The sequence below is a fragment of the Elgaria multicarinata genome, chromosome 6 (genome assembly GCF_023053635.1).
Source record: "Elgaria multicarinata webbii isolate HBS135686 ecotype San Diego chromosome 6, rElgMul1.1.pri, whole genome shotgun sequence".
Lineage (NCBI taxonomy): Eukaryota > Metazoa > Chordata > Lepidosauria > Squamata > Anguidae > Elgaria > Elgaria multicarinata.
In genome coordinates, this window is record NC_086176.1 from 14,022,240 (window position 1) to 14,042,561 (window position 20,322).

At 45.3% G+C, this 20,322-nt stretch overlaps 1 protein-coding gene across 1 annotated transcript in view; it reads left to right on the forward strand.

Annotated features, from left to right (window-relative positions):
* Positions 1 to 20,322, forward strand: part of IGFBPL1 (insulin like growth factor binding protein like 1) — a 39,854-nt gene that overhangs the window by 18,928 nt on the left and 604 nt on the right. The window contains exons 2-3 of the mRNA XM_063128450.1: positions 15,123 to 15,232; positions 18,963 to 19,079. Coding sequence (XP_062984520.1) covers positions 15,123 to 15,232; positions 18,963 to 19,079 — 227 coding nt within the window. The remainder of the gene's footprint in view (positions 1 to 15,122; positions 15,233 to 18,962; positions 19,080 to 20,322) is intronic.

A 20,322-nucleotide genomic window follows, 5' to 3' on the forward strand; every position in this document is an offset into this window, starting at 1 on the left:
GGGCACTCCTCCTTGCTTGTGAACCCCTGTACCCACGCTCCTTCGCATGTGGATGATGCGAAGGAGTGCAAATGCGGCGGTCTGGGGGCTCGCAGCACTGATGCACCACCATCAAGAGGAGGCCCAAGACACTAGTGTAGGGATGGGGAATGTGTGCCCCTCCAGATGTTATTGGATTGCAACTCACATCAACCCTAGCCAGGATAGCCAACGGTACTGCAGTCCAATAGCATCTTGAGGGCCTCACATTCCCCATCTCTGGACTAGTGGATTTGCTTGCCATGACCTGACTGAGTTCTTATCCTATTGTGCTTGAGTGGACCTGACTTCATAGAATCATGGAATCATAGAATAGCAGAGTTGGAAGGGGCCTACAAGGCCATTGAGTCCAACCCCCTGCTCAATGCAGGAATCCACCCTAAAGCATCCCTGACAGATGGTTGTCCAGCTGCCTCTAGTGTGGGAGAGCCCACAACCTCCCTAGGTAACTGATTCCACCGTCGCACTGCTCTAACAGTCAGGAAGTTTTTCCTGACGTCCAGCTGGAATCTGGCTTCCTGTAACTTGAGCCCGTTATTCCATGTCCTGCACTCTGGGAGGATCGAGAAGAAATCCTGGCCCTCCTCTGTGTGACAACCTTTTAAGTATTTGAAGAGTGCTATCCTGTCTCCCCTCAATCTTCTCTTCTCCAGGCTAAACATGCCCAGTTCTTCCAGTCTCTCTTCATAGGGCTTTGTTTCTAGACCCCTGATCATCCTGCTTGCCCTCCTCTGAACACGCTCCAGAAGAGGGCAACTCCGGACTTGCAGTGACCGGAGTGACTCAACCTGATCTACTTGTCTCCATCTGATTTACTTCACCCGGATCTGTCTGCCGTAGTCTGCCTCTTCTCTTGTCAGCCCCAAGCCCTGGCAACACCCAGATACTTACTGTGATAGTTGTTGAGTTCAGGAGACACTTGGTTTCTCATTTAAAATAATCACAATTTTATGCATTGATATTGCACTTAATGGCGCCCTTTGGCATTGAATTATTCCATTGCTTTTCATGCACCATATACTACTTACCCAAGAGAATTCTTCTTCATCATCATCATCATAGAATGCTTTAAATTACCATCTAAGATATAGGCCGCAAAGAAGCTTATGTTCCCAGTGGTTGCATGTATAAAATATTTTGGTGGGCAACAATAAATGCAAAAAAGGAGCCATAGGCAAAGAGGTGTTTTGTTCTACCGTTTTAAGCAATTTATTTTTTCAAAGAAAAGTATGGTCCTTTCCAAGTTGGAAGATTGATTGGTCTAGCAATCCAAGTCAGGATAGTATCCCAAAATAGTGGAGCAGGCACAATCTTGCCTTGAGTGAGGCTGGGCAGGTAGTCTTCTGCTGATCAAACCCTCTGGTTCTGGGGCCTCAACTGTGGAATTCATGTTTTATTCACTCGTTATCCAAACTGGTTTTCAAGGCACTTACAGCTGGAGACATGAATGCCTCCCCTCTTCTATCCAGGTAGAGCAATGATTCTCTTCTAAAAATGGAGATGGGGAAAGGAGGAAGAGGGATATTGTGTAAAGAATGTTTTCACAATGAAACTTGAGAAACTAGTCTTCATATTTGTTGAACAAGTACTGTTTACTGCTTAAACTTAAATGTGTTCAAATTAAAGAAATTTCGGAACATTTCAACATGAACCATTAATGTGGTCGTAAATAATCCATGGTTGTTGATGCTGAATAAGGAACACCATTCGCAAAATGGGACCAAAAAGTTGGAAACACAGAATTTCTTTGACAACTTAAAATAAATTGCTTAAAATGGTAGAACAAAATACGTCTTTCCCTCTGGCTCCCTTTCCCCCGCACTCCGCCCTAAGCTTACCCTCTTTTTAATAATATATTTTTTAAAAAAATTAGAAGCTGCTCCATGAGGACAGATATAAGATTCAGAGAAAGAGAAACACAATGTACAGAAAGACCCGGAATTTACATTTAGTACAACTTCTTTTTGACAATCTCGGAGGCTTTACCAGGCTAAGAGAAATAACTAAATGACTTTGAATCTCTGCCAATAAAACTTGATGCTGCAACAGTAACCTCTCTAAATAATGAAGACTTTTCAGCTCATGTTTGTCACAGTGGAAGTTTAACATAAATTAAAAGTGAGAGTGCTTAAACAACCGATTCTTGTTTGTGGCATGTTACCAAGCAACTATGAGGTGGCTTGGGTAGCCGGTCTGCAAAAGGGACAAAAGGAAAAGGGATTCCTGCATGAGAATGATTCAAACGGACCAGGGCAGACCCTCGCCTTTTTTTCTTGTTTGGAGTCCTGATCTCGCCACCAATTAGCATAGGGCATTAGCGTGACCTGACCCATTCAATTTGTTGAAATGAGATATAAATCTGGTTCTAGCCATTGCATCCACTGTATTCAGGGTTTCTGTGTATTCCCCTCTAAGCATAGAAAAGCCATCTGAAGATAAATAAATGTATATTTTAAGTGACTGGATGGATTTTACAAAACTCATCCTATTTGTTAGCATCATAGGCATGCGCAGCACATTTCATTAGGGTGTGCACCCAGGGAATATTTTTTTTAAAGGCAAAAGTTTATTGAATGTCTGGAAACAAAGCCCTATGAAGAGAGACTGAAAGAACTGGGCATGTTTAGCCTGGAGAAGAGAAGATTGAGGGGAGACATGAGAGCACTCTTCAAATACTTAAAAGGTTGTCACACAGAGGAGGGCCAGGATCTCTTCTCGATCCTCCCAGAGTGCAGGACACGGAATAACGGGCTCAAGTTAAAGGAAGCCAGATTCCAGCTGGACATCAGGAAAAACTTCCTGACTGTTAGAGCAGTACGACAATGGAACCAGTTACCTAGGGAGGTTGTGGGCTCTCCCACACTAGAGGCATTCAAGAGGCAGCTGGACTACGATCTGTCAGGGATGCTTTAGGGTGAATTCCTGCATTGAGCAGGGGGTTGGACTCAATGGCCTTGTAGACCCCTTCCAACTCTGCTATTCTATGATTCTATACTCGGACATTAAGGACATTATTTTTATTCATTTATTTATTAAGCACCGTAGACACCTGGCGTGTCTACACCTCCCGGTGTTCCGGGAGAGAGGAGGGAGGATCTCGAGGATCGCAAGATCCTCCCCCTCAGTCCACACGCGGCATGCAACGTCCAGGGAGGAAGGAGGACGTTGCACCCGCAGGGTTTTTTTTTTAAAAAAAAGACAGGACCTGGAGCGCACCTCCAGCGCAAAAGTAAGTTTAAAAAAAAGCGCCGTTCCCCTCCTCACTCCCGATGGGCACGGAGTGCTTGAAGACTTCAGTGTGATATTCAAACAACTCATGGGAATAGTCAGTGATCTAGTGTGGTGTAGTGGCTAAAGTGTTGGACTGGGAGTTGGGAGATCCGGGTTCTAGTCCCACAAGTACAGTGACCAGATGGAAAGGAGGTCAGGGCTCCTGTATCTTTAATAGTTGTGTAGAAAAGGGCATTTCAGCAGGTGTTATTTATATATATGTGGAACCTGGTGAAATGTCCTCTTCATCACAACAGTTAAAGCTGCAGGTGCCCTGCCCTCTTTTGAATCTGGACACTCTAGTATAGCTCTTGCAGCTTTAACTGTTGTGAGGAAGAGGGAATTTCACCAGGTGTTGCATGCATACAAAGGACCCCTGCTGAAATGCCCTTTCCTATACAACTATTAAAGATACAGGAGCCCTGTCCTCCTTTCCATATGGCCACCCTAGTTTCTGAAGGTTAACCTTCCGTTACTGGGGTTCTCCAAGCTGCTCTGTCGCTGTGGTGTGAGTGGCACACTGCCACGTCCAGCCTGAACATTGCTACCCCTCCCCACCTACCCTCTCTCTGTCCCCAAATTCACCTGCCTGCCCCTCTGTCTCCCTCCCATCCTTTTAGTACTCTCCTCCACTTCTCCTGTGCCCACCAAACGCCATCCGCCCCCTCTCTCCTTTCCCTCCCCTAAACTGCCTTCCTGTGGAGCAGACTTGGAAAGCTGAGGGCCCGCGCCCTACCCCTGGATTTGGGTTGTCATACCGGGTTCTGCTCTTCTTCTGCCCACCTGCTATCAGTCCATCTGTGTGTGTCTTGTTCCGGCAGATTCCATCAGATCTGGAATGCTGCCACCGTTCCTGTGGCTGCCTCCATTGTCTCGACCACTTTGGGCGCCAGTCCATCCTGGAGTCCTCCCTGGAAGTAGAAGCCCTGTCATGGCTGGGGTGCCTGGCTGCCGTCTCTCCGTCTCTCTTTGCTTGCTGCTTCTCTGGCCACAGGCCGCTGCCCCTTTCGAGCAGAGTTACTGGTGTCCACTGTTGCCACACGACACTGCTGCCCACCTCAGTGAAAAAGAGACACCTTCTTCTGTGCCTGCATGCTGCTGCCTCCCTTGTGACCTCCTGCTAATGCCGCTTGGCTGAAGGAGAGAGACTGGCCATTATGACTTGTTGCTGATGCTGCTGGGCTTTCTGTGTACTGTGTCTGCCTGCCAGGCATTTCTCTAGTAAATGGGAGCCACTGTTTGGGGTTGAGAAAGCATCAGCGCGATAATTTGGGAAGGAATATATAGGTATTCCCATGGAGATCAATGGAAGACTAAAACTCAGTCCAAAGTAAGAACTAAAATTTAAACTAAATACAAACAAACACTAAGAGCCAGTGTGGTGTAGTGGCTAAGGTGTTGGACTGGGAGTCGGGAGATCCGGGTTCTAGTCCCCACTCGGCCATGGAAACCCACTGGGTGTTGTTGGGCCAGTCACAGACTCTCAGCCCAGCCTACCTCACAGGGTTGTTGTTGTTGTGAGGATAAAATGGAGAGGAGGAGGATTATGTACGCCACCTTGGGTTCCTTGGAGGAAAAAAGGCGGGATATGCATGTAATAAATAAATGTAATAAAATAAATAAGATTGAAAAATTACCACTTGCCGCAGCCTTAGTTTGGGCTGGGCCATTTCAGATTGTGGGGGTGGGGGGAGGTTACATATTGAATGTTCCTCAGTACAAAAAAAAAATTGCCCTGCTTGTAGAAAACTAGATATTGGGGAGAAGGTTTCTAACCTAGACTTCTCCCTGACACAGTCGTTTTCTGTTTGTGGGGAAGTTCTTCATTTTTATGCACGGAGAAGCTAGTCACAGTCAAAACTATGGGCTTCACGTACACCATATATTTTTCAACACACACACACCCCTCAAAATCTCCAAACTTTTTCATCATTTCTAGATTTTGTTGTTTCCCCTGAAGCGCCCCTTACATATTTTTTTTTTGTATATCCTTCCCTCCCCCCCCCAAAAAAAAATCTTTAAAATATTCTCTCTTTAGGTGCAGAAGTTTTTAATAACAATGTGGAACGTGCCCATCTTCTTATCCTCTAAGCCTGAGGCGCGGGCGCTGCCTTTGTCCTCTGTTTCGCACAACACATGCAGAAACTGCAGCCACTCAATAATAACACTGATTTCTCTCTCCCTTGTTATTATTAAAGGTGTGGGATTGTCTCTTATAAAGACAGCCGGAGGGGTAGGCATGGCAAAGCAGCTGGATGTCACTCAGAATATGGGGGAGGGGTAGACAGCAGTGCTGAGCGGAAGGAATAATTCGTCCCTTCTCATTTTTTGAGTGACAGCTTTGATCGCAGCCATGCTAATGATCACCTTTCACTTTTCCTGTACACTGAATGACAATTAGCAAGGCAACCACAATGCTGAGGTTAGAGAAGCCAACAGGAGTGCCAGAGTTTCTGCTTGTAGATCCAACCATGAAAGTGGGGGATGGTGTAATGTTGTTTCCCTGCACTGAGGCCGAAGGAACTAGCATCTCGTCATTCTGCCAGACAATTTGCATGACAAACACAATACAGTTCAAGTGGTGGGAAATGCAGGCAAAATCCACCATTGCAGTCCATTGCAGGGAAGCTGGTGGTGGCAAATCTATACTTGCCACCATGGCATCCATGCAATGTCACTCCATGTGATGGGAGGCCATTCGCAAGGCTGACAGGAGGAGTTGGAGGCCTGCTGTGACCAGTTTGCAAGACTCTTTGCGGGTAAAGCCGTGTGCACCTGCTGTGACAAGGACATCATGTTGGAAACAGAACCACTTCTGATACTTCTGGGGTCCCTTCTTGTCAGTTTCATATAGGTAGTTTTTTTCTTTGTGCAACCTGAGAAAGTTGGCAAGTTTTTTGGGGAAACTGAAGCCTGCCATGTATGCTCTAGATCCTTGCCTGACCTTCTCCATTCCTGTTTCAGGCTTTCATATTCTTTTCCATACCACACCATATTCTTCTCTCAACTTTTCTGCTTATTTTCAGCTCCACAAATCAACATTATCTGCTTCCCTTGCACCTTTCTCTCAGTTGTTCACCATCAATGCCTCGCTATTCAGGCCTCTCTATTCATCCCACTCTCTTTTGTATCTATGCAAGTGATCCATCTCTAACAGTAGGCATTAGACTTCTACGTAAGAGGAAAGGCAGTTTGCCCAGAAGCTGTTGAGGGGTCCAATGCAGAACCCTAGCTAGAAGAAAAGCAATTGAGAACATCTTTACATTAAAGGGAAATTGTGTTGCTTGCCTGGGATGTTTGTGCTTCCTGGTTCTTTGGCATGATTATTCTGGGCTTAATTACATGGATGGAGAGGGGCAACCACGTGGTTTGAATTGAATACTTCCCCTCCATTCAGTTCCATTCAGATCCATTGAGACAGCACCATCTAGTGGCAGAAGATACTGCTGTTTCCTGACTACCGTATTTCTTCGATTCTAAGACACACTTTCCCCCCTAAATAAACAGCTCTAAAAATGGGGTGCGTCTTAGAATCGATGGCGTCTTAGAATCGAAGAAATACGGTATTACCACTTTAAAAGTGGTCCTTTCCATGACAGGTTGCTTCCAGATAATGACAGGGAAAGAAAATTGCTAGGAAGGTGAATAATAATATTTTGGTGAGTTGTGGGGAGAGAATCTATACAGAAGAGGGTTCCTAGGTCCACAACGAATGCAAATATTAGTCAGTGGCAAAGTTGCCAGGCAGATGTTTGGAAGGGAAGACACACCTCTCCAGCTACAGCAGTGTGTATCCTCACCCTGCAGTAAGGAGTGGGAGGCATGGTTTAGAAATGTAGAAGCTGCCTTAACCAATAGGGTGACCATCTGGAAAGGAGGACAAGGCTCCTGTATCTTTAACAGTTGTAGAGAAAAGGGAATTTCAGCAGGTGTCATTACTATGCATGCAGCACTGGGTGAAGTTCCCTCTTCATCACAACAGATAAAAGCTGCAGGAGCCCTGCCCTCTTTTGTATCTTGTCACTCTAGCTAAATTGGGCAGGGTTCCTGCAGCTTTAACTGTTGTGATGAAGAGGGAATTTCACCCAGTGCTGCATGCATACAAATGACATCTACTGAAATTCCCTTTTCTATGCAACTGTTAAAGATACAGGAGCCCTGTCCTTCTTTCCAGATGGTCACCCTATTAACTGAGTCAGGCCAGGGATCGAACCCGGGCGTTCTGCATGCAAAGTATGTCCTCTGTCACTCTGAGCTATGGCCCCTCCCATTGCCTCAGCACCTAGTCAAGGAAGTCTGGTGAAACTGACCCTCATGTCAGTTTCATTGTGCTTCTCTGGTCTCCTTGCAGATGTGATGATGGAAAGTCTTTGCAATTTCAGCCATGCTTTCTTTTAAAAAAAACAAAAAACAGCCGCCTTCTGCAACTGCAGCACTATCCTTTCAGGTGTGATCTGACTTGGGATAGAAGAATGGGTGGTGATATTCTTAAACATGATGAACAACATTTTAAAAAGACAGTGGGGGAAACAGAGGAATGGTGTGAACAATGTTTAGATTCTTGGCACTAAATTAGTGAGGATGGATGGATGGATGGATAGAAAGCATGGCTTGGCTGGGCCACCTAGGGCCAGATCATGTTCCTTTGGAGGCTGGATCTGTTTCATCAACCACTAATTGTAAAATTCTGCTGTAGGAAGACAAGGCCAACATGCAAAATACCGTGACCAAGAGATGTGGAATAAAACCTAGAAGGGAAGAGGAAACATTATTTGTACTGGATTTAGACAGTAAGGCACACATTCTGTGGCAGCAAACTCAGGGCACTTAAGCAGAGACAAGTGTGCGTGTCAATCCGTGACAAGCATGCTTCTGTGGGATACATGGTGGCAAATGCATGTTCACTGATTTCACACCACACATTTGTAAGGCATATGCTTAAAACAGCTACACTTCAAAGAGTGTATACCTCAGATCTAGTCTATGACAAGACCCCAGAAGACTTAAAATCAGGCTGGATTACCCATTAACTGTCAAGAATTGTTTCTTCAGTTCCCTCCTGTGGTTAGAGGATATAATAGATTGAAGGAAAGGTATATATGCATGTCTGCTTGATGCGACTTTGAGCAAAAGATGAGATCAGAAAACATGTTAGCAGAGTTTCTCTTAATAATTTAGAATGCTGCTTTGGAGTACAACACCATTTCTCTTGGTAATTAGGGCTGCTACTTCTCATCTCAGTTCAACTTATTCCCCCATGTAACTTTACCTATTTAGAGCACCGATTTTACAGTTATATGGCTTCTAATATCCGGCATTCATTATAGTTGATACTCTTTCTATTGACCTTTTGTTGTTTAAATCCTAAGAGCACAATCTGAGTGCAGCGCATACATCAGCTAATTAGTTGGTGGAATACCAGCTGAGTATTGTTGAATTTGCATATACGGGATAGTAAATGTCCAATTTGGGAACTGTGTGGAAGTGTGGGGTGGGGTATAGTGAAGAGTTAAGGGTCCAAGAGGCTTGGGGGACTGGAATAGCCTAGATGCTGTGAGATTGACACTATAATGAATTGAAAAATGGCTTTAAGATGACAAGAACTGGGTGACACATGCTGCGCTTTCTGCCTCGTGTGATTTCAAAAGAACTACGAACTGATCCCTTTGCTTAGCTTTACAGACTGAAAATGTCAGATTGCAGATGTCGCCCCAGGAGTCTGCATTATTATGGAGAGGGTTTTATTTTTTTCAAAATATAGAATTGCCATGAATCCTGTTTGAGATGCGGGTTTTTTAACAAAATCTTTATGGTACCTAAAATACTGTTACGTGCCAGCGGCTGGCACTAGCCAAGGAATATTTTTCCTTTGTTATAAACAGTTCTGTGGCACCCAACCCACCAAATATATATGCCATAATAAATTTGTTGGGATGCAGCCCTGGACTGGGAGGGGGCAAGGCGAGAATGTAGCCCAAGGAAAGCAATTTTTATCCAGGGAAATTAGCATGCAGAGAAAGCATTAATTCTGTTTGTGTGTATATAGATACTCACAATGTATCCGTCTACCTGAGAGACCTGTGTTCCCTACTCACCTCCGTCTCCCCACTTGCATCCAGCCACTGGTTCTGGAAAATTCAGTGTAAATAGAATATTTTGTCTCCTGCAAAAACTACAGAGAGCAAACAAACAAAAATCCTGCCAAATTATCCTTCCAGCCAGTAGAAATCCCTTTGCTATAGGAATTGAAATTGACCCCCAAAAAGTGAATATCTATGTCAGTTTCATTCCTACAGTGAAAGGAATTCTAGGGCCTCCAGCCTTGTCAGTTTTACCTCTGCTCCAAGCAACCCTTAGAATGATGTGGAAAACACAGTGGGGAAATTGACGGGTTCTCCCCACTTCTGCAATAGAAGGGGGAAACTTATCTATTCCGCAACTGCCCTTTACAGCCTTTATACACAAACCTCCAAGCTTATGCAAGATGTTATGCATCCGACTGCATTTCTTTCCCTCTCTAAACAGCATCTGCAAGTGTTTGGTTGCTTTTGCTTTTTTTTTTTTTTTTAAATGGACCTAGGGTTTAGGATACTTGTCTGCACCACTGGAACTACAGAGAAACCTGACAGATTCACTTTGGCTAGTTATAGTTACTGAGAAGAGAAAAGAATGAAACATTAAAGAAAGAAGGTAACAAAATGTGTGTCTGTATGCGCGCACGCGTGTGTGTATCTGTGTCTGTGTCTGTGTGTGTGTGTGTTAGGGTGATCATACGGAAAGGAGGACAGGGCTCCTGTATCTTTAACAGTTGCATAGAAAAGGGCATTTCAGCAGGTGTCATTTGTACGCATGCAGCACCGGGTGAAATTCCCTCTTCATCCCAACAGTTAAAAGCTGCAGGAACCCTGCCCTCTTTAACCAGAGTGACCAGATACAAAAGAGGGCAGGGCTCCTGCAGCTTTTAACTGTTGGGATGAAGAGGGCATTTGACCCGGTGCTGCATGCATATTAATGACACCTGCTGAAATTCCCTTTTCTCTACAACTGTTAAAGATACAGGAGCCCTGTCCTCCTTTCCATGTGTGTATACATACACACACTCACACACACCATTGCCAGAAAGGTTTTGATTAAAAAGCTACAGCCAACTCTAATGACCAACTAGTATTTATTCCCCTCCTACTTCCGGCTACCCTTGATCTGCTGTGCCATCAAGTATTATCCACCCATTCCCACTCCTCTATATTAAGCCCTTTTGTGACCTTAGTTATACTAAAGATTAAGGCCAGAGTAGAACCTGCTGGTACCATACACAAAGGAGCTTTTTAAACAGCTGGGCTTTGCCATCTGGGACTGACTTATCACTCCCACACAACACACCTGATCAGTCGGAGGATTTGGAGAATTTCCGGTCCACTTCTTGCTTTCAGCTCTCCTCCTACTGGAGGGGAATGATGCCAGACAGCTGGGAGAGAAGATCACAGAAGAGCTTTTGTGTGTGTGTGTGTTTTTAAGAACCTACATGATGGTTGCAGCAACACCCTTGGCTGGTGGCTTTGTAGGACCGACCAAAGACATCATATGTTCAGAATTGTCCTGCCTCTTCTCTCCTTGAACAATCCCCCCACCGCTCAATGCGTACAGCTTCTGGGGATGACAAATAGAAGCATTGCCTTCATTTATTTTGTTTCTGCTTTGTTTAATTTTGCAACTGCATTTCCCTCACCTTCGAAAACAAAAGTTATGGCTCATTTTCATAGAGCGTGGGCATATTTTGGATAGGCAACTTGGCAGTCCAAGGGCTCCATATGGCCTCCATCCCATCACGCAAATCTGATTCACTGCAGACACTTCCTCTGCGTGGTCCCCGATGTAGTCAGGAGCCCTGACTTGGGTGGAGCCCTTGGCTTATTATGCAGCACAGCTGCTACCCTTGAGTGAGGCAGACTCAGGGCTCTTTAACCCCTTGAACTTCCCACGGAGTGAGCAGCAGCACAGGCTCCATCAGAACAGCAGCTGTGCGCCATAAGAGGTAGCCTCTGTCACAACCTCTGTAGTTGTTCACAAGGGGAGGAGGAGGTTAATGAGGCCTTTGCCTGTGGGTCAGCTTGGCTCATATCAAAGTGATTCGGGGGGGGGGGGGGGTGTAGCTAATTTTCTGGCCCTTCAGGTACTGTCAAATGCACCAGCCAATCTTTTGGACTCTAAATTGTAAGAGCCTTGCTGGATCAATCCAGGAGTCCATCTAGTCTAGCTTTCTGTCCACACAGAACAGAATCAGGGTGGTTAAAGCAGGATCCAAGTGAAGTGTAAAGTGTTGGTTATTACCTTTAAAGCCCTACATGGTTTGGGTCCAGGTTACCTGCGGGATCGCCTTCTCCCGTACAATCCGCCCTGCACACTCAGGTCCAATGGGAAGGGTCTACATCCAGTCAGCCACAACTAGGCTAGCAACGGTTACCCAGAGGACCTTTCCTTCTGCCGCCCCCAGACTGTGGAATGGCCTGCCGGAGGAGATTCGTCAGCTTAATGCTCTCTCTGAGTTTAAGACAGCCGTAAAGACTAGTCTCTTCTGGCAGGCCTACCCAGATGAATTTTAAACCTAAGAATTTTAAGATGCTGTGATTGTTATTATAATATTGTATTGGTTTTAGATGCTCTTTTAACTAATTTTATGTATTATATTGTATTTGGTGTTATTCCCCACCTCGATCCAGAAGGAGAGGCGGGTAATAAATAAATAAATATTATTATCATCATCATCAAATAACAGAATTAGGTTTCCACTTGAGTTCGTGGTCATAAGCACAAAGCCTGGGAAACAGGTATCATTCTGGACAAAAGAGTCCAGACTAACCTTCCCTAACAGAGCACTCTCAAGATTTGTTAGCCGTATTGGCTGGGGATGATGGGGTCTGTAGTTGAACATATCTGGAGCATGCCCAGTTGGAGAAAGTTGGCCTACAAAGAAAAAGAAGTGTGTTTATTATTTATATGACTGCTTCTTATATTCCATGAGGAGTTTCAGGAAACGATGCCCCATCTGCTAATTTACACCCCTTCCTTAGTTGCTTGGAATTTCTCTGAGAAAGTGGCGAGGGAGAAATAACAGCCGGCCCTCGCACAAAGCTTGCTTTATTCCGCCTTTGTAATGGGTCCGGGGTGAAATTCTGCCTGGCGAGAATCGTGTTGACGTCTGTGACGCAAAATGTGCAGATAAGAAGCCGGTGTCAGGGGGAGACTCCATTGAACTTCGGATCCTTTAGAAATGCATCCTGTAGCCTGAAGATGGGGGAGGTGAGGAACTGAGCAAATGGATAGAGCAGCCACGAAGGAAAGCCTTGGTAGTCATCATCAGTCAGAAGATGGTTTCAGAATACAAAGCACAAACATGTTATTAATAAATAGGGGAATGAAATCCAGTCCATGTATTACATTTGTGTACAGGTTTTTATACACACAGAGACACACACACACACAAGCTTAAATGTACATCTGAGGGCCAACCGTATCAAAGCAGATGTGAACAATTATGCATTATATCACCCTGACCCTTAGAACAGAAGGGGACTCAGCAGGTATTAATCCTGGGATCCAAAGGGAATTACTCTGGATTCCGCATGGGATGCTTCCTCTCCTTGCAGACTCGGTTAACTCGCATTCATACAAATATTCATTTGTCAATGGTAATTTTACAGATGGGAGATCTCCGAACAGATGGCCTTTCTCCCTCCCCTCCCCTTCTTGTTTCAAAGAGCACCGTGGGCAGGGACAGGTGCCAGCGTTGAAGGAAGTTCATGTTCTTCACAGTCTCTGAACTGAGGGAATCCTCCACAGTCTTCTGTAATCTCACAGCATCTGTGGTGTGCCAGGTGCGATGGTACCAGCTCAGTGGAATACATCCTGGCACGTAGGTTATGAAGAGAGAGGCTTAATTTAGATAAGAAACTCTAGCCCGGGGGTAGCAGGCCATATTGTGTTTCCAGAAACTGATTCAGAGGTATCCTCCTGTGATAATTGCCATCTGAAAGGAAAATAGTGCTAATAGTGAGGGAATCTGGGAGTCTCTGCTTCTTCCTCAGGGTCTGTAAAAGCTGAAAGGAAATTGGCTTAATCTTTGCAAAGGTGCCCCTCTGAGGAGACATCCCATCATTCTGAAACGTTGCCATAGATACAGCTAACAAAGCACTCTGCGTGAAATAAAATGGGGAAATATGGAGAAATTAAGACACCTGAACTTCTGTGTTCCCTTTGTGTGCCTCAGGCTGGAGACAGATACTCTTTTTCAAAGAGGCAAAGCTGATTTGAAAAGAATTGCTGTGCAAGCTCATCCCATTTTTCTCTCTGTTAAATAAGGTTATGCAGGTTTGGGTATTGTTCCCAAACTTGCAAAATGTCTTTGAGCGGAAGCAGCCGTGAGACAAAAGAAATATGTGCCTCCTTCACAGGCAGTGATTCCCCCTCTCAAACCCATTTAAGCTCTCTGAAAAACTCTGTTTCTTCCAGTGATGGAAACCCCAGACCACCATATATCCAAGAGCATCACATAGTTGTGACATACTGGCCCACTTCGGATGTAGATCTAAGCCATAGTTTAGCTTTATGAGAATATGCCTGCTCAGATCTTGGGTGCTCCTTCTCCTCCAGCATGGCTGCGAGGAAGAGATTGGAAGCATTCACTTCTTTCTTTCTTTTTTAGTTTAAATTACTGCAATCCAGACCAGGAACTGCAGGTAGTTTAAACTGTGGTTTGTTGAAAAAGGCTGAGACAAGATCAGAAAAGCATGCTTCGATCTTGGCTTGTTTCAGTGAATGAGGATCTTGGCTTGTTTCAATTAATGATGACAAAATCGGCATTCCTTTGCCAGCTATATCTTTCCCCCCATTTTTACTCTAGAGTAGGTGCACAGAGGACAATCCAAATTGTTAAAGCCCTCAACAGCAAGGTCTCAGTCCAAACTGGAGCCCCTGGAGTAAAAATGAAGAAGAAAAAAGACGCAGCTGCTAGATATGGATTTAAAGTAATGTCTGTTTGGGCTCATAGTTTAATCTAAGCACATAACTTTTCCAGGACAGCAAATTAAATACAGTCTTAAGGCAAGTCAATAAATTGTATTTGCACCGATACTGTCTAACATAGGCGTGTGCAGCACATTTCATTAGGGTGTGCAGCCGGGATTTTTTTTGAAAAAGGTGAACATTTATTGACTACTCAGTCATAAAGTTACTCATTTATTTATTAAGCAGTGTAGACACGGAAGCCTACTCCACATTCAGCTTGCCTGACTGTGGGAGGGCCGTTGCAGGTAGGGCTTTGTAGTGTAACACTGGCTGGAGGAGGGGCTTATGAGGTGATACTAGCTTTCGGGGGGGGGGGGCTTCCTCCTGGCCTCTTTGAAGCATGGCTCCTGGCAGAGAAGCTTCCGGTGGAGTGATTCCTTTTCATTCCTGCTGCTGGTGGCAGCGACAGTGGCCAGAGGGCAGCCGGAGGGCAGCCCCAGTACCATTTTGGCTGCATTTGGATCCTCCTCTGGTTCCCTACTCAGTAGCCCCCTCAATTCAGCGCTAATTGCTTGAAACATTAGGGTGTGCCTGGGCACAACCAGCACACCCCTTGCGCACCCCTATGCTCTCTAATGTTAAGAATTAAGATGATTTAACAACAAAAGTTTAACAGATTGTTTTCGATAGCTAGTTATCACTCTACAGAAAACTCACTGTGCCAAAGGGTGCAGTCTTCCAACCCATTTATATATAGAAGAGCTGTAATTCTGAAACAGGATTGGTGTGTTTCCCCCCCACCCCTCTTCCAGCTCCTGCTATTATTGTGCCACCAAAAAGGATTCACAATGTTACTGGAGCCCAGGTCTACCTGTCCTGTGAAGTGAAAGCAGTCCCAACACCCATCATCACTTGGAAAAAGGTATGTTAAAAAAAAGCCCGTCTAAATGCCAAAATGTTTCATTTTGGGGTACTTGCCTTGAACCATGCCAGTCTTGCTTCAGTGTGATATTCAAACAACTCATGGGAATAGTCAGTGATCTAGTGTGGTGTAGTGGCTAAAGTGTTGGACTGGGAGTCAGGAGATCCAGGTTCTAGTCCCACTTGTAGGGTGACCATATAGAAAGGAGGACAGGACTCCTGTATCTTTAATAGTTGTACAGGAAAGGGCATTTCAGCAGGTGTCATTTGTATGCCTGCAGCGCCTGGTGGAATTCCCTCTTCCTCACAACAGTTAAAGCTGCAGGAACCCTGCCCTCTTTTCTAGAGTGACCAGATATAAAAGAGGGCAGGGCTCCTCCAGCTTTAACTATTGTAATGAAGAGGGAATTTCACCAGGCGCTGCAGGCATACAAATGACACCTGCTGAAATGCCCTTTCCTGTACAACTATTAAAGATACAGGAGCCCTGTCCTCCTTTCCATATGGTCACCCTACCCACTTGGCCATGGAAACCCACTGGATGACTTTGGGCCAGTCACAGACTCTCAGCCCAACCGACCCCACAGGGTTGTTGTTGTGAGGATAAAATGGATAGGAGGAGGATAATGTATGCTACCATGGATTCCTTGGAGGAAAAAAGGTGGGATAAAAATGCAAAAAGAAAGAAAGAAATCTAGGCTTGAATACGAACAATTGTATCCTGCTGAACATAGATAGTCTGTAGCACAATTCCCCAACCTGGTGCCCTCCAGATGAGTTGGACCACAACTCTGATCAGCCCAAGACAGTACAACCACTGCCCTACTACGCCCTTTGCTGTCTAGGTGATCTGTTTGCAGGGTCGAGAGCACAGGTGTTGAACCTCAGGCCTGTAGACGGCCACGCCTGTTCCCCCCCCCCCCGTCCCCCCGGACTGCCCATCATTTGGTGGTTTTCCAGCTTCTGCAAGGTTTCTTTTTCCCCATTCTAAAGGGTTGAAATGCCTCTCCTGAACAGGGTTGGCCCTACAATTCAGCAGCTGCTAGCGGGCGGAGCAGGTGGCGCGGGACGGGAAGAGTATATTTTAAAGTACATTTTGGATCAGCTGATTATTTACTTTGTGGGTCTGCTTCTTGGCCAGAACAATGTGATTTTGTTTCGTTTATTTGTTTCTTTTGCTTTTTTAAATTTGTATTTCTGCACTGCTGCTGATTTTATCCTGGTTGTGCTTTTATATTGTATTTTATATCATGTTTTTATACTGTTTCTTTTATACTTTGAATGGTCTTAATTTTTGTGAGCCGCCCAGGGAGCTTCAGCTATTGAGCGGTATAAAAATGCAATAAATAAATGAAAAGCTGCGAATTGTTCCACCCTCCCCACCCAAAGGGCCCATCACTGCTAGGCTGGCCACTTTCTCTCTCTTTCCCTCTGCCGCCCTCCCTGGCACCCAGCTCCTCCTCCGGCTGGCAGCTCCCACTTTCTGCCCCAGCTGCGGGACTCCTAGCCAAAGTATCATGAGACCTCTTGCATTAGTTCAGCGGAGTCTCCCAGGCGTCCATTGAAGAGAAGAAGAGCCTCTGCCCTGCAAGAGCAGGTGGCCAGGAGTCCCCGCCACGGCGCAAGAGGGGGGAGCCGGAAGCCATTGCTACCACCGCAGGAGAGCAAGCGGGGGAGGCGCAGGGAGAAGAAGTGGGATTGGGGCTGAGGTTCACTTGAGGCGGCAACTGTGGTTGGGCCGGGCCTGCTCCTAAGGCTTAGTTCGTGGCAGCAAGAACTTTTAAGACTCAAAATCTTGGAGTTTGGGGCCTGCCCACCGTTGGAATGCCACCAGTGAGATTTTCTCTGAAATGGAATTTGGCCTTTGAGGTGAAAGAGACTTTGTACCCCTGATCTAGGGTTCAGAGAGCAGGTCTTAAGTGGTGGTCCTGCTTGGGCCCACGCCAACACACGGCCTCCTCATGCAAATGCCTGGCCTGGCCTATTACTGTTGACGTGACCCTCCCCCCTTTCACTTGCCCAGAACTGGCAGATGCATGAGGCCCAAAGAGTTGGACATGCCCCCACCAAATGGTGCAGGGGGGCATTGAGTTGCACATGGGCAGCGCCTTCATGAATGCTGCTGTTGGGCCACTGCCTGGCAATCCACCGCTGCCCGGCAAGCCTGCCAGGGGAGGCCATCAGGAAGTCCAAAGCATGTTTATTGTGCAATAGGACTTGGTCAACAGAATTGGCACTTAACTGGTGGGAGAGGCTGACAAGTGTTGGAGGTTGATTCTCCATCCCTTGTTATTTGATGGTCAGGTCTACGAACATCCTGAAAACACATGTCTTGACCAAGGACTGGTTAGTGGGGTGGTTACGCCAACTGGAAGACATTCAATGGCCCCGTTCAGACGCTAAACCATGCTGCTTAACCACAAAATGGTTAACGGGATGCATTTTGTGGTTAAGCAGCATGGTTTAGCGTGTTGTCTGAACGGGGCCAGTGTGTTTACAGGTCCACACAGAGTGTGAAGATAATGATTGCGTCTAGAGATTTGAAGGCCTGGGGGGAATGGAATTTTTTTTGGGGGGGGTGTCCTAAGGACTGCTTTTGTTTTCAAAAAATTGAACAGTGTTGATGAAATATTTTCTTTTAGAATGTAAAGGTGTTTTATATATTTATACCAAACCTTTATTCCCCCCCCAATTATTTCTAAAGACTATGTAATAAGATAATATTTATAGAAAAGCTAGAGATGTAAAATGTCTGGAAATAATGAAGCCATGGGAGAATACTGTATGTTTTTTTTAATCCTCTCTGTAAGATTCTCAGCATAGTTATTTCTTCCATCAAATTATTGATCCAATGAATCTTTTACTGATAGACATTTAGGGATACTCGAATTCATGCTCAGTTTCCCAACATGTGAACAGAGTCACCATATCATAATAGGGGAGGGGGATGTACATTCTTGAAAGTTTGGGTTTTGTTCTACAGAGTCCTGCGTTTCTGGACTTTTCTGCCTCCAGTTCTCTGGCTTCTAGGATGATTCATATGTTTCTGGGACTACTTGAAGTTCCTTTTGGTCAGACATAAACTAGAAATCTAAAATATGTACAACTTGGTTTTGCTCATAAAATTAAACATGTTTGATATATAAATTTTTTTAAGTATAGTTTATTCAGACAATTACAAATTTTCTAACTGAGCTCACTTTTTAAAGATTTCAAATATAATGATAATTTTATGAGCAAGCCATGTTATACGTAATCTAACTTTAGGAACAGAAAGGCTGATCTATGTTCCTAAAGCAGCCTTCTTCAACCTGGTGACCTGCTGATGTTCTGGGCTACAGTGGCCAGCATTCCTAACCATTGCCCATGCTGCCTGAGGCTGATAGGAGCTGAAGTCCAAAATATGTGAAGGGTACCAGGTTGGGGAAGACAGAGTGAGATTAGATCCGTTAATAGTACTTTAAAAACAAGCCTTGCTTACTTTCCATTTCCCCCCCTTCCCAAATTTCCACACACACACACACACCCCAAAAACCCCAGGAACACACACACACCATTAAGCAAGGGGTTGGACTCGATAGCCTTTAGGCCCCTTCCAACTCTACTATTCTATGATTCTATTTTTTTCTCATGGCTTCAAAATTTCAGGAAACTTTACATCTCTCATCGTGCCTGAGTTTTACACTTGTAAATCTGTATCTAAAGTGCACTCACATTACCAAACCCCTTAGGTCACGGAGTCCCCAAAGGGAGTCAAACTCCTTGAAGAGTTGCCTGGGGACAGAGTCAACGTGGCTGTCCAGGTTCGAGGGGGTCCTTCGAAACATGAGAGCACAGGCTGGGTTTTGGTAAGTCCATGTTGAGAGAGGAGGGCAGGCAGCGATGGGGCAGTGGGGTGGGGGAATCATTTTGCCATGGAGGGACACATTCCCTTAGGGCGCAGGGGGGAGAACGCACCCCCAGGCTACATGTGGCCCCCTGGCCTTTTTTGTCGTCGTCCCCCGTTGCCAAATTTGCTGTGGTGGTGCCAGCAGCGCCCCCAAAAGTGGTGATTTTAGCTTGAAAACAAGCAAGCCTCCCAGGAGTACAATTCTGCTTGCAAACAAGGTGTGCGCTACCAATGGAGGCTTGTGGCTCTGATGTCAGTGGGGCAGTGAATCCGCTCTGGGTTTTATTCAGAACTCTAAAGGAGCTACCCGGATTGTGGAAGCTCCTTTAGAGTTCTGACTGGTTCTGATCAAAACCCGGAGCGGATTCACGGCCCCACTGACATCAGAGCCACCAGCCGTCCTTTCGCACTCATGCTTGAGACTCGCACACTGATATTGCCAAAGCTCATCATTAACCAGTTTGGAATCCAAAGCTGTCCAGCTCACAATGGCTGGCTGTATTATAAGTGGTATCTCCCTGCCTGGCACTCAGCCCATGTATAATTGCCGGCAGGCAATGCAGTAAGGTGCGTGCACACGTCAACAGAGGTACACATGTACCAACATTTTGAGCCGAAAACGAATTCTCCAGTTTTGTTTTTCTGAATGCTTGCTGAGAAAGCTTGTAATTATCAAGTCCTTTTTGAATTGAGCTGAATAGTATACTGTTCACTCATCTCTCGTCGTACAGATAGGGAGCGTGCAGCATGCAAAAAGAATTGCTCTTTAAAATAGCAAAAAGAAAGTGTTTGCTAAATGGTGCAGACAGGATTGGAAAGGAATGGATTTTCCTGCTCATTGCCATTTGCATCACAAACGTTATCAAGTAAACGCTGATGATTCTTCAGTAAACAGTCGGCAAGCAATTATATTAGCCAAAGAAACAAAAAACACAGTGAAACATGTTGATCCTGGAGCATGGGAAGACTCCACAACAATACAGTGAACCATTCTTTCTCAGCCTAGTGCCCTACTGATGTATTGGACTGCAACTCCCATCATCCAAGTACTATTTTGGCTGGGGATGATGGGGTGGTAGTCTGGAAGGCATCTGATTGAGAAAGGCTACAGTAAACTAATACCTTTTATTAGGAGTGAACCAAACTCACTAAGTAGCGGGTGAGTTTTTGAGTTGTACAGAACTCTTCTTCTGGTTGGCTGT